The 15,383-nt window shown below is 37.9% G+C and overlaps 1 protein-coding gene across 1 annotated transcript in view; it reads right to left on the reverse strand.

Moving 5' to 3' along the window:
* dync2h1 (dynein cytoplasmic 2 heavy chain 1) overlaps positions 1 to 15,383 on the reverse strand; it is a 463,334-nt gene that overhangs the window by 249,326 nt on the left and 198,625 nt on the right. Inside the window, exons 58-63 of the mRNA XM_059964317.1 lie at positions 14,161 to 14,274; positions 12,648 to 12,808; positions 10,673 to 10,796; positions 10,323 to 10,444; positions 8,428 to 8,514; positions 7,972 to 8,098 (exon numbers count right to left, since the gene is read on the reverse strand). Coding sequence (XP_059820300.1) covers positions 7,972 to 8,098; positions 8,428 to 8,514; positions 10,323 to 10,444; positions 10,673 to 10,796; positions 12,648 to 12,808; positions 14,161 to 14,274 — 735 coding nt within the window. The remainder of the gene's footprint in view (positions 1 to 7,971; positions 8,099 to 8,427; positions 8,515 to 10,322; positions 10,445 to 10,672; positions 10,797 to 12,647; positions 12,809 to 14,160; positions 14,275 to 15,383) is intronic.

A 15,383-nucleotide genomic window follows, 5' to 3' on the forward strand; every position in this document is an offset into this window, starting at 1 on the left:
AACCCCAAGAGCAAATTTTACCTCCATCAAGTTAATATTTTTCAACAGATTACAATAGAATTTAAATTGAGTGTAGTTAAAATAAGGAACTTACTTTCTTTAAACTGTCTGCAATAAATATGTTTACACCTTAAACATAGTATTATCAAAAATAATAATAAGATTTATTAAGAATCCAAACTCAAACCCCTGCCTGTAATGAACAGAAGGGCATCTACTTCGAATCTGCTTGCAAAACCACAAAAAAATTACTCTATATTTAAATGCCTTTATTAAATTAACACATTACTCATTTTTGAGAAATGCATTAAAGAATGCAAACAATGTCATAATGAAAAAGTTCTACAAAAAAAGCAGATCATTCCTGTACAGAGAAGGTGAAGAATGAAGGATCTGCCATAGATGGATGATGCAGTAGAGACAATGATTAGACTAGTGGGCAGTAAGTATAAAGTAGGTTAAGTCTTTGCACTTCATAAAAACATATTGAGCATTTTAATGTCAATATTCCAGAACCAAGGATTTAAAGCCCATCATCAAATGAAAAGTGCAGGTGCTGAAAATTTGAGGTATTAACAAAAATCTCTGTCAGGTTAATCAAAGACTAGAGGAAATTGCCTGGATCTTGTCAAAGATCTTTCCTATTTTACCTATTCACAGGCAAGGTCCCAGAGGACTGGAGAGTAGCCAATGTTGTTTCTTTATTTTAAGGTGGCCAGCAAGCTTTATATCTGTGAAGGGAAACTATCCGAGAGGTTTCTTATAGATAGGATTTAAACTCATTTGGAAAAATTTAGGCTTATTAAGGATAGTCAGCATGACTTTGCATGGTGCAGATACTTATTTTACAACCTTGAGTTTTTTTTAAAGAGGAGATAACGTGGAAATGTAAGCAATTCAAAAGGACCTTCTCCTAAAATCTGTTAGAATGTGTAATCTGCAACAAAGGAGAGATTGAATAAACAATTTTGAAACATTTAGGGGATAGCTAAAAAGACTGTGAAACATAAAAGCTTTAAACTGTCATGTGGGAGGAGGCATGAAGGTAATATAAATGATAGCTAAGACCCATTGATTCAAACGTCCTGTTTTGTGCGGTAAATTTGATTTGTTTCTAAATGGTTCTAAAATAAAGTATCCAATGCAGTAACAGGTGCAGTCATACAACAAACATGTCAATTTCACTCATGCCTTATGTATCCAGAGGAATATTTCATAAAGTCCACATGCCAAATGGAATTTTAGCAGCTTAGATTTAAGCAAGATTAGGATGATGTATTTACAAAAGGTAGCTATAATTTTCTTCTCTAGCAGATCCTCAGGATCAAAGATGACTCCAGTTATGAATAAGGGAAGAAGACAGTGCAACAATAGGCATGCATTGCATACCAACTACCAAATGATTTTAACAGAGTAAAGTCTTGGTCAAATGGCAAGCAGATCCAAGACTTGGAAAACAGATAATCAAGCTTTACCAAGATCAAAATGTGCACCGAACCTGTAAATTCAAATGTTATGAAATTGTTTTCTTTCATCTGGAAGCCAGAAAGAACAAATTAATTCAATATCCAGATATTTAGACAGCCCCTGGGGTGCCACTGAATGCATCCAATTAAAACTTTATTGACCACTGCTTTAGCAAAGATACTAGACGTACATGGGCTAAGCAACACATACAAAATGTTGGAGGAACTCATCAGGCCAGGCAGTACAGTCGGCCCTCCTTATCCGCGGGTTCCGCATGCACGGATTCAACCAACCACAGATCGGGAAAACCCGGAAGTTCTCTCTCCAGCACTCGTTTGAGCATTGTTCGCCTCGTGTCTCGTTCAGTTGCTACTTTGTTTCTGTGAAAAAGCGGCTCCTAAAAAGCAATTAAGAGGGAGCATAAAGTGCTATCCCTCACCAAGAAAGTAAAAATCTTCGATCTTTTGAAAAGTGGTATGTCACTTGCCGCAGTGATCCTCAGTCCTCAACCTCCACAGATCCTGACTTCAGTATTATTGAGCCTCCTCCAAAGCGTCCTTATTCCATAAACAATATAGTGTAACAACTATTTACATAGCATTTCCATTGTATTAGGTATTATAAGTACTGTAATCTAGACATGATTAAAAGTATTACTCCTTGTTTGAGTATTGTTCGCTTTGCGTCTTGTTCATTTGCTACTTGTGTTGTGAGCGAGAGGAAGGAGTTTAAGGCTAGTAAGGATGGCTGGTTAGCTACGTAAAGCACTGCAGCCTCAAGAGCTTAAAGACCACGGGAGAATCGGGACAGGCTGATGCCGAGGCGGCATCAGAGTTCCCAGAAGAGCTACGATGGTTGCGTCTGTACTGAACATGTACAGACTTTTTTCTTGTCATTCTTCCTAAAAAAATGCAGTATATCAACTATTTACATAGCATTTCCATTGTATTATGTATTTTAAGCAATGTAATCTGGAGATGATTAAAAGTATTGTTGTTTGAGCATTGTTTGCCTCGTGTCTTGTTCATTTGCTACCTGCATTGTGAGTGAGAGAAAGGAATTTAAAGCTAGTGAGGGATGGCTGGTTAGCTATGTAAAGCGCAACAGCCTCAAGAACTTAAAGACCACGGGAGAATTGGGATAGGCTGATGCCAAGGCAGCATCAGCGTTCCCAGAAGAGCTACGATGGTTACATCTGTACTGAACATGTACAGACGTTTTTTTCTTGTCATTATTCCCTAAACCAGTGGTCCCCAACCACTGGGCCGAGGACCAACACCGGGCTGCAAAGCATGCGATACTGGGCCACGAGGAAATGATATTTGGCGGTATGAAACGATATGAGTCAGCTGCATCTTTCCTCATTCTCTGTCGCGCCCACTGTTGAACTTGAATGTACACAAGGTCATTACCTACGCGAGGTCATCAGTCAGTCAGTCATCATCGGGGTGGGTCCCATCAGCAAGAACGATGAGTCAGCTTACAGAGAGGAGGTGCAGCGGCTAATGGACTGGTGCAGAGCCAACAACCTGTTTCTTAATGTGAACAAAACAAGAGATGGTTGTTGACTTCAGGAGGGCACGGAGCAACCACTCCCCGCTGAACATCGACGGCTCCTCAGTAGAGATCGTAAAGAGCACCAAATTTCTTGGTGTTCACCTGACGGAGAATCTTACCTGGTCCCTCAACACCAGGTCCATAGCAAAGAAAGCCCAGCAGCGTCTCTACTTTCTCCGAAGGCTGAGTAAAGTCCATCTCCCACCCCCCATCCTCACCACATTTTACAGGGGTTGTATTGAGAGCATCCTGGGCAGCTGCATCACTGACTGGTTCGGAAATTGCACCATCTCGGATCGCAGGACCCTGCAGCGGATAATGAGGTCAGCTGAGAAGATCATCGGGGTCTCTCTTCCCGCCATCACGGACATTTACACTACACGCTGCATCCACAAAGAAAACAGCATTATGAAGATCCCCATGCACCCCTCATACAATCTCTTCTCCCTCCTGCCGTCTGGGAAAAGGCTCCGAAACATTCGGGCTCTCACTGCCATACTATGTAACAGTTTCTTCCCCCGAGCTATCAGACTCCTCAATACTGGAAGCCTGGATTGACACCTTGCCCTATTGTTTATTATTTATTGTAATGCCTGCACTGTTTTTGTGCACTTTATGTAGTCCTGTGTAGGCCTGTAGTCTAGTGTAGCTTTCTCCATGGTGTTTTTTTACGTAGTTTTTGTACTGTGTTATGTAACACCACTGTCCTGAAAAACGTTGTCTCATTTTTACTATGTACTGTACCAGCAGTTACGGTCAAAATGACAATAAAAGTGACTTGACTTGACTTGAGTAACCTACAACTACTGGATAAGTAAAAAACAAACGTCGCTTGAGAGTTTCTTTAGAAGAGGTGGTAGGGGACATAAAAGGCGTAACGATGATGATAACGTAGAGACAGCTGAGGCCAAGACTGCCAAAAAAAAGAAAGCTTCCTTCAACAGAAAATACAACGAGTCATACATAAAATATGACTTTAATGCGACCGATGACTCGCACGCTACAAGCCCTGTGTGTGATATGTGGAGACAAGCTGTCTAATGAGGCAATGAAGCCCTCAAAACTGCTTCGACACATTGAGTCCAAGCACCCTGCACTGAAAGACAAACCCGTTGAGATTTCCGAGCGGAAAAAACTTGAGCAAGCGGGACAGAAGCAAGTGCTGAGAATCACCACCTCCACAAATTCTGCTGCTCTGAGAGCGTTGTACTTAGTGGCTAGCCATATTGCTAAGGCTAAGAAGCCTTTCACTGTGGTGAAGGATTGATTCTGCCTGCTGCCAAGGACATGTGCTGTGAACTGTTGGGAGAAGCTGCAGCTAACAAGATGGCACAGGTTTCCCTTTCAGCTACTACGGTTTCAAGGAGAATCGATGACATAGAAGCACAGCTGTTGGAACAGCTTAATGAGTCACCATGGTATACTATCCAGGTTGACGAGTCTACCAATGTCGACAACAAGGCAATACTGCTGGTTTATGTGCGATATATATTTCAAGACGATGTGCATGAGGATATGTTGTGTGCACTGCCAACTAACACAACTCAGGCAGAACTATTCACTTCTTTGAATGACTACACACCAGGCAAACTGGACTGGTCATTCTGTGTTGGAATATGTACAGACAGGGCTGCAGCTATGACTGGACGGCTGTCTGGTTTCACTACCCAAGTCAAAGAGGTTGCTCCTGAATGCCAGTCTACACACTGTGTCATACACAGGGAAATGCTGGCTAGCCGAAAAATGTCACCTGATCTTAACAGCGTATTGAGTGACGTCATTGAAGTTATCAATCACAACAAAGCAAAAGCCCTTAACGCACGTCTGTTTGAGCAGCTTTGCAAGGAAATGGATGCAGAGTACAAACACCTTCTCTTACACACTGAAGTCAGGTGGCTATCAAGGAGGAGAGCCCTGGCCAGGGTTTTTGAGTTAGAGAGCCGCTACAGAGATTTCTTTCAGGAAAAAAGTCACCACTGGCAGCACATTTCAGTGACGAGGAATGGATAGCAAAACTCACTTATCTGTGTGACATCTTCAACCTGCTCAGTGAACTCAATTTGTCAATTCAGGAGAGAATGACAACTGTCTTCAAGTTGGCAGATAAGGTGTCTGCTTTCAAAGCCAAGCTGGAACTGTGGGGACGGCGACTGGACAGGGGCATATTTGACGTGTTCCCAGCATTAGCTGGGATTTTGGGAGAGACTCAGGCTACACCGTCCTTCACACAGCTGGTGCGCGATCACCTATCTTCGCTGTCGATAGAATTCGAGCGTTACTTCCCAACCCCAAATGACCCAAGACGTGCAAAGGAATGGGTCAGTGACCCATTTGTGAATATCCCCGGTGAATCATCCATGTCAGCGCGGGAAGAATATTAACTCCTCGAGCTTGCAAATGACGATGGGCTGAAAAGTATGTTTGACATAACATCTCTGCCGACATACTGGATCAAAGTCAAGGTTGAATATCCTGAGATAGCCACGAAAGCACTGAAAATGTTGCTTCCATTTCCAAAGTCATATCTCTACAAAGCAAGGTTTTCTGCAATGAATGCAACAAAAACTAAATTGCGGAATAGACTGGATTGGTCCCCTTGATGGGACCATCTTGTTGCAGGGAAACAAGACCAGGGGTCCCACTGACTCAGTGATATTGGTTTTTTGCAATGATTTTATATGTTCATATGAGAAAAATATGCACTGTGTGTTTAACATCCAAACGTTACTTAAAATGTTATGATGCTATTGACTTATAAGTGAGTTATAATTGACTTGTCACTATATTCATGTGAGGAAAATATGCACTGTGTGTTTAATATTAAATTTGTTAGATAAACTTGTTTAGAAATGAAATTGAGTGTATTTGCCACTTATAAGTGACTCATAGTTGACTTATCACCTATATTCTGGTCGTGATTAACACCCCCCCACCCCCCCGTCGGCCAGTCCGCAAGAATATTGTCAATATTAAACCGGTCCGCAGTGCAAAAAAGGTTGGTGACCCCTGCCGTAAACAATAGAGTATAACAACTACTTATAGCATTTACATTGTATTAGGTATTCTAAATAATCTAGAGATAATTTAAACTATACGGGAGGATGTGTATAGGTTATCTGCAAATACTGCACCATTTTATATAAGGGACTTGAGCATCCATGTTTTTTGGTATCAGCGGGGGTTCCCAGAACCAATCCCCTGCAGACATGGAGGGCCAACTGTATCTATGGAAAAAAGTACAGTCGAAGGGTCTTGGCATGAAAGGTAAACTGTTTACTCTTTTCCACAGATGCTGCCTGGCCTGCTAAGTTCCTCCTGCATTTCGTGTGTTGCTTGGATTTCCAGCATCTGCAGATTCCCTCTTGTTAATACTTGAAACATTTCAGCAATACTTTTCTGCCTTTCCCTTGATCTACTTTAATAGATAACAAAAGGAAACTGCAATATGTTCAGTCAAATGTGAATGAATACACTAAGTAGAAAGTAAAAATGTAAAGAGAAGTGGAAAATATATGGCAGCGAGAAAGGAATAATAGCCCAGATACTTCGAAGTTGACAGACTCATGAGGAACTGCCAACTTTCACCTACATAGCTAGATGAATATAATCAGAATAAATGCCAAACTTCTCTTTAGTTGATCAGTCGATTCCAAGCCAATAACCCTCTGTGGAACTCAATAATCCCTTATTGAGTTCAGCAAAGGAAGCAAACTCCATAGATTCCACTATGTTCACATTAAGCTGATGCTGGTCCGAATTTATTGATTTAAAAAATAACACAGCTAAAGAGAGAAGGATAGTACAAGTTAATGTCCTTTCGGTTTTACTTATTGTTGTCAGCAACAGAAACATTTATTCACACATATTAAGTTTTCTTGATACCTTTGACTGTCGGTAGGCCTGATAAGAGGTGTAATCAACTCTCAAAGCAACACTGAAGGACAGAGCCTTTTAGTTATGCATGTGAAGCAACTGCACAGAACTGGGCCTCACCAATCAGCTCTCTAATGGAGAAGTGTGTAAGGGAACCTGGTCCAGGGGCAGATAACTCAATGAAAGCAGACAGCTCACTATTTAGTGGAAGATCCTTGCTCCTGACACACAAAGAAAATGAAAAGTAAAGAAAAACATAATAGAAAAAAGGAAAAAAACAGAATGAAGGGAAAGATATTAAAGGTTGGTATATTTTCTCAATAAGGACTGCAACTTTAATACACTTTACGGCATATAAACGAGAATATCTTTATGATCACAATTTTAACAAATTCAGAAGGGCATGGAACAATGCACATCTCCAAATACATGCAAAAGCATTGATAACTGGTCTCCTAGTACCGATTTTTGATGAAGAATAGATTTACATCACTGAAATTAAACCATGGTAAATTAGGTCATTAAGCTTTGTTTTGTTCTTTCAGACATGGGTAGTCAGCAGGACATGTAAATAATAACTTTAATGACACCAACAAACAAGAATATTTAGTAATTCTGAATATTCTAAAACAAGTGGCAAGCATTAAAGGACATCACATGTGAACAGAACTCTCAAAAGTCCGAACAATTTTAATCATTGATATCTTATCGAAGACACAGATGGTTAGCCCAAGCAAAAGAGGACTAGGCCCCTCCACTAATTCTTAACATCTTGCTGATTTTATAGCAATCTCAGCTCCACATCCCCTTCAACAAAAAGAAAAACTTCATCAGCAAACAAAGCAAAATTAAAAACTTAGGAGGACTTTCTCGTGATCTGGACTATCTATTTGCAATAAACCTTAACAGCAGCCTTTCTAAAATCAGAAATTAATTATATAAATTATAAATTGTATTACTTTCCATATATTGATTTCTTAGGTATTAAAACATATGGTATTGAAAACTACACCAGTTGAAAACCACTTTCAATTAATCTACAACATTTTACTTCATTTTAAAGTTGAAACTTACTTGTGTAATCCACCTTTTGTGTTCCCCATCAAGCTGACCAATCAGTTTTTCAGCTGCTTCTATGGTCTCCTGAGCTTTATTTACTTCTGCTTCCAACTTAGCTGCTTCAGTTGTTCTGATCTGGAATCTGTTAAGTAAATGTTTTTAAGACAGTGATAAGGAACTAACTAGATAAAATGATTACTGAAAGAGTGAGGAGACAGCTTAGATGTTTATTTTCACAGTGAGCTTTACCCTAAAGACTGATTAAAACAGTCATCACTGCTTCTTTTAAGGACATATTCAATAAGTAACAAAATGTGATCATTTACAAGGTAATAGGGAGAGGAATATTAAATTTGGATTGTTGTGGAAGAGATAATATACTATAGTTTTCTCTTGTATTGCAAATTTCTAAGCTTTATTTTTATATAATTTTGCCTTCTATTTCTCAGAATTTAATTCAAATAAGTTTACTTTTCTTTAAGTTCAGCCACTTTCTGTCCCACACTTTGGAGCTTGATTTCCAGATTTTGTTTTCTTTCTTCAGTTTTATTTAGGTTTCTGTACAAGAAGAAGATAAAAGTAACTCAAGTGCACACTATGAAAACCAAAATACAACACTCAATTTATTCAAAGTACTATTAAATGCAACATTGTATTAATGCAGCAGATTTTTAAAATGACAAACTTCATGTTGAAGTGTTATGAAGAAAGATGCTGAGCTACATGAACAGTACATTTGAAACAGTTCTAAGTAGTTATCATAATTTTTTTAACATTCATCCCCCTCCACATTTCATATTCAAGCAATAGGCTTATTTGATTTCACGAATGTTATAACATTCCCATTTGGCATTTAATTACATCCTGTTATAACAATCTTGTAATCAAAATGGAGGAAGAGTCACAATACTCATCAACTTGACATTATCTAACTTACTTATCAAAGGACCCAGTGTTACATTCAGTTTTCACCCTCTCTGTCATTGTAGAATAGAATGATCAACTCGCCAGAAACTTGCAAGCCCGAAGTCTGAGATTAAACTGATCAGGTCATAGAGTATTTCCTAAGCAATGTACTATCTAAATGTCACTGAATTACTTATAGTTTATGTCAGCAAAAATGTTAAAAATCATAAAATCACTAAGAGCAATGAATTAATTGTGGACTTCAGGAAGTCAAGGAAATACACTGCAGTCCTTATTGAAGGCTCAATAAAGGAAAGGGTGAGCAGTTTCAAGTTCCTGTGTGTCAACATCTCCTGGGATCTATCCTGGGCCCAATATATTGATGCAATTACAAGAAGGCATGGAGGCGGCTATATTTCATTGTTTAAGAAGATTTGGTATGTCACCAAAGACCCTCGCAAATCAGTACAGATGCACCATGGAGAGCATTCTAACTGGTTGCATCACCATCTGGCATCATGGGGCCACTGCACCAGATTAGAAAAATCTGCAGAAAATTGTAAACAAAGCCAGTTTCATTAATGGGCACTAGCCTCCACAGGTTCCAAGACACCTTCAAAACATTATGCCTCAAAAAGGTGGCATCCATCATTAAGGGCCACGATCACCCAGGACATGCCCTCATCCCATTGCTACCATCAAGTTAGAGATACAGGAGGCTGAAGATACACACTCAACATTTCAGAAACAGCTTCTTCCCCTCTGTCATCACATTTCTGAATGGACAGCAAACCCATGAACACTACTTCAGTGTTTTTCTCCTCTCCTTTTGCAGTACTTATTCAATTAGAATTTCTTTTATTATATATACTTCTTATTATAATTTATAGTTTTTATTATTATGTATTGCAATGTACTGCTGCTGCAAAACAAAAGTTTCATGACATATGTCAGTGGTATTAAATCTGTTTCTTAAATTATGCACACTCTGGGATTGGTATTTTGGACATTTCAATTTGAACAATTGTTTGTAAAGGTACATGAAATTTTCCAGAAATGTTGTGAGATTTCATCTTGACAGGTATTTAGATAAACCTGAAACAGAAGAATGATGTTTTATTTAGATCAAAGAACTAGAGCTTTTGTAAAATTAATTTTTTACTCAAAATTCCATACACAGGATAAATTATTTAACAATAATTTATCTGTATTCTGTGATCAAGTGACTAACTTAGCATTACTTATTAAATCTCTTTGATTTAATTCTAAAGTTAAGCTTGGCTCAGTACACCTGCCAACTCAATATGGAGCATTGATTATCCTATGTGTGATTTATATTTAGTAGGTGACTATTCTGATCTTTGGACAAATATAAACCATATAAATTTATTCAGAAGATCTGTAACTAAGGCTAATTTATGAAACACGTAAAATTAATGCCCTAATCCTGAATTACTCACTCCATCAACACAGCTTGTTCTTTTTCCAGTGGTTGAATTTTTTCCAGGACATAAGAATATTTCACATTAGCTCGAACCCATGCAGCCAATGGAGCAGCTGCAGCACTGGCACGCTTTGCATTCTGTAAATGCATAGCAAATTTATTAAATATTGCACACAAAACAATTCAATACTTAGATCAATACAACTGCAAGTCACATAAATAAATAACCAAGGCCTTCACTGTTCTGCCAAAGAAATTTTGTAAGCAATCATAAAATGTTGTTACTGACTTTTATTTCTAAATTGCAATTCATTTAATTGTCACTAATAATCTTCCATAAAAATCTCCTGTTATTATTGAGAATACCTTTGGGTCAAAAGAAGCGCTGTTCTTCTGCAAGAGTCCTTCTACACTCTCTCTGATTTCTTTGCTAATATTCCAGGCATCAAAGGTTGCAATCTCCTCTCTCACTCCCCGTTTTGCTAAGAAACTGTGAGGCCAAAGGTAAAATCATGCATTAAACCACTGCTTCCTTTCAAAATCAATTGCCATTTTAGATAACATATTTCATAAATTATATTGCATACACACTATGTACCATAAATTTGTCCCTTCTATTTTACCCTGATTTAAGCTCTTTTAAAAAAAAAAATTAGAATTTGTTGGGACCCTAAAACAGCACTAGTGTACTTCACCCATATTATGCCACTCTGTTTTAGGAATATAGAAGGCATTAGGGGTCAGATTTCTTATATTACTAGCATCTGTCTTCAGAGTTTTCATCTCAGGAACTCATACACAGGACAATCAGATTTCTTTCAATTACTGTAGACCGTTGTCAGAGGATACGTTCATGCTGCATCTGTGCAGGGGGAATCTTCTTGTACAAACAGCAGCCCAGACATGAAGTCACTAAAGATATGTCTGTCTGTCAGAGCTTGCGCAACTCGTCTGGAAGACATAATTATTGGTCACCCTGCATTGCAAGTTTTAAGAGGCACAAAATGCTACATTTGTTCTGTCTTTATAGTTTACAATATTCTGATGTATTTGTAAATAGAGGTATTTTTTGCAGAATTGTGTAAACACCTCTCTTTGGTTGCTGAGATCCCTTTAATGCCCCATTTCAGTCTATGGTTTAATTAGTAGCTAGTTGTTGTCAGAGAATAATGTCAATATTAATTTAGTCAATGGGTATAAGAGAGAAAGCACCCTAATGTAAAAAAAAATATAAACTCACAATTACAAACATTAAGCACATAAATCTGGAGATACATTGGATTCCAGATAATTGGGACAAGTCAGAACCAGTACATTTTGGCCCAATTAAACGGCTGCCCCAAATAGCCAAAGTTGCACGATAGTATTTAAAAGATATACAAAAAAAGGACAACTACCAGTTATAAGTACCAATTTTATGTACTTAAATGAAATACACAACAAATTAGAACACTACCAACACCTCTACAGTACTATAAAACCGTGTATTAGTTCCCAATGGTTAATGAAGGAATTCATCTGCCATGTTCTTTTAACTGTAAATCAACAAAATTAGCAGATACCTAGTGCAGTTAATGAACTGTCTTCATACAATTCTTTGGACAACTGCATCCTCCAAGTCTTCATTATCATTGTAACATTGAAGATGATTAATCAATACCTCAAATTCTTTGTCATTCCTAACTTGTTAAAGCAATGAAATCATTTCAGTTTCAGTCCTGACTCTGATTATCAGAAGCCTTTAAAATATTAAAGTCAGTTACAGCTTTGACAGAAGACATTCATGTCTAGTTGCAATTACAGCTTCATGGCCCAATTCAGCCATCAAGATCAGTTTTCATCATTCAGTCTGGGTAAGTGAAGGTTCCATCTGTGAAATGGGTGAGATACAGCAAGCTAAAACTAATTAAACATCTCATCACTGTTCCTGCAACAGTGAGGAAGAAAGAGTATTTACAAAATAAAACAAATAAATGTATTTAAGTCCTCTGAAACAAAAAATGACCTCAAAATCTGAAGCAATGTTGATTAGAGGGGTCACATGCTGAGTTAGAAGAACTGTGAAATTTTACTCATTGGTTGCGAGAAGCAGTTCTTTTGAGATGGAACTCGGTTATTTTGATTCACAAGATACTAGAAACTTTCATTTTTATCTGACCTAGGACATCTCATCTTGTGAAAAACTATTGCTTCATGCAGAAAAAATGCTTCTCTACTTCAAAACATCTTTCAATTCAACAAATTCTTTGAGGCACAAAATGAAAATAATTTAATCATTGTCACACCTGTACTACCTATCTTACAGAACTTTGTTACAATTGACATAGCATGAGATTCACACCTTTTCATGCTGACCCATGAAGTATCAAAAATACCCATCAGCCGCAATACTCCTTCCAAAATATCCCTGATGACATCAGGTGGCATTCGCAGTGACCGTATTTCTGAGAGTGCCTCTGGCTTTATATTTCCAACTGCTCGCCTGGCTTCATCTACGTGAGGCTGAAAGACAAAAAATAGCTTCTATCTAACAGCTCAGAAAACACATGTAATGGGATGTAGAACAGTCATACAGCCAAGGAAGCACATCTTGGATTCAATCAGTGAACTGCATAGAATTAACAAATGAAAATGAAATTGGAGTACAATTGCTCACAGTGCACATAAGTAATGAATTAGAAAATCTGCTCTTTAGAACCACTTATCAATCTTGATGCCAATATTCATGTCTCAATGGTGGCTTCGGTTGAAAGGACTGAGATATACCATTTTGACACAAATTGTTAAAATGTTTAAGTACTGAATTGAATTCAAAATCAAAATATTCAACTATATAAGCACAAAAACTAAAACTGAAATTTCTGCACTTTCAGGCTCAGGATTTCCATGAATTTCTACAAAGTTGATCAACACTGTAAAAGTCACATTTTTAAAACAGCAGTAGAATGGAAACTTCATGCAGTTCTCAGCCTGCTGAACCTGTACATGTCAGACCATGTGCAGATTCAGTGACTTGTTTCACTTAAATGCACAGGAACTGTGACAGGCATAATACACGTTTTTGAAAGATTAAGTTAATTTACATTTCTTGGAATAATTTTAACTATTTCAACTGATTTTTGGATTACTCAATGCCTTTTAAATGTTTAGTTGGTTCTGAATGTTTGTGAATGCCCGAGACCTTCATAAGCAAACTGTTTGACAGCTTTAAGAGGCAGTTCAGCTTGGATCATAACTTTCAGAACTGCCAAAGTGTTTTTGTGAGAGACACATTCTGACATCCTTATGCCACTCAGATCTTTGCTGATCAGGTTGAAGACATCTTTCTTGAGAAAATTCTCACAAAGTTACCTGCTGATGGAAAAGCAGGCATAGCAGTCAGCTCATCCAAGAAAATTCCTGGTGATTCTCTGAAAAATAATTTCTATGTTTGAAGTTCAAAGTAAATTTATTATAAAGGTTTTCTATATCATAATATACAATGTTTAGATCCATTTTCTTGCAGCATGTGGTGCAGTATACAGACATATACAGTACGTAATTACAATTTTTGATATAACACAAGATGAGACCGTGTCAGAAGTGACTGTTCTTGTGAGTGTTAGCTCTCATTAATTCAGCTGTGAGTTGTTGCATAAGTTAATTGTGGATGTTTGTTTAAAACTCTCATTTATATACTATCAACATAATACTTGGAAAATTGAACTATGATACCAGCAAATACATGAAATTAGTTGATTTTTTTTTTCAGTTACCTAGCTGAATTGAATTTCTTCCTTTACCATTTCAAATGATTTAATAACAAACTCTTTTAATCTTATGGAAATAGCTACACAAAAAATAATGACCATTACCTGGACATGCATAAGTTCATTGTCAATTACACCTTTACGCTTTTCGATTTTCACCACTTCCTCAGCTATCTTCTGCTTTATCTGTTCCATTTCAGTTTTCTGTTCACTTGCATTCTGTCAGGAAACCATTAAATTTAAACATTTGTATTAGTTTGTGTTGCCATTCCCACAGTAATATAGAACCAAATGTACAGAAAATAAGTATCATCGAAAAAGCAAGCAAAACATTGCATCATCATTGTGCCAATTCGTGACCTGTGCAAAGTGGTATAGATTTCCCAATTTCAACAAATTTTCCAAAAAGAAAAAAAAATTAAGTTTCAGCTTCCCCAACTTTTCCAAATTAATGTTACATCTCTTATCCTTGGTATTATCTGGTAAATCTCTTTTACACCCTTCCCAGAGCCCTGACATTCTTGAAAACTATGCAACACTCCAGCTGAGATCCTACAGCAATTTCCAAAATGTTTTCATGAGTTCTCTGCTTCTATATTCAATGACTTGATTTATAAAGTTAAATTATAGACTCAGAGAAATTAACAGTTGGGAATGAAGCAACATATGTTGTGCTGATCATAAAAAGAATTATTCTGCCTGGTTTCACTTTCCAGCTCTCTGTCCATAAACTCAAGAGATTCAACAGATGCTGTAATTCAGAACAAAATGCTGGAAGAACTCAGCAGGTCAGGCAGCACCTATGTAAATGGATAACAGATGACACATCGAGACCCTTCTTCAGGACTGGAAAGGAAGGTGGAAGATGCCAGAATAAAAAGGTGGGGGGAAGGGAAGGAGGGGCAGCTAAAAGGTGACAGGTGAAGTCAGGTGGGTAGGAAAGGTAAAAGGATAGAGTAGGTCTGATAGGAGAGGAGAGTGGCCTATGGGAGAAATAGAAGGAGTGGCACCAGGGGGAGGTGATAGGCAGGAGAGGAGAAGAGGTTAAAGGCCATAGTAGGGAATAAAAGAAGAGAGAAGGGAGAGGGGAAAAATTACCTGGAGACCATTCACCTCCTCCCTTTACCTTCCACCTGAGGCAACACTTCACCTGCGAATCTGCTAGAGTCATCTATTGTATCTGGTTCTCCCAGTGCAGCCTCCTCAACATTGATGTGACATGAAGTAAATTGGGGAGGTCGTATTCTTAAGCATTTCTGCTCCATCTGCCAAAATCAAAATTTCTCAGTGGCCAACCGTCTCAGTTCCTATTCCCTTTCAACATTCTG

Source organism: Hypanus sabinus, chromosome 3, assembly GCF_030144855.1.
Source record: "Hypanus sabinus isolate sHypSab1 chromosome 3, sHypSab1.hap1, whole genome shotgun sequence".
NCBI classification, from domain to species: Eukaryota; Metazoa; Chordata; class Chondrichthyes; order Myliobatiformes; family Dasyatidae; genus Hypanus; species Hypanus sabinus.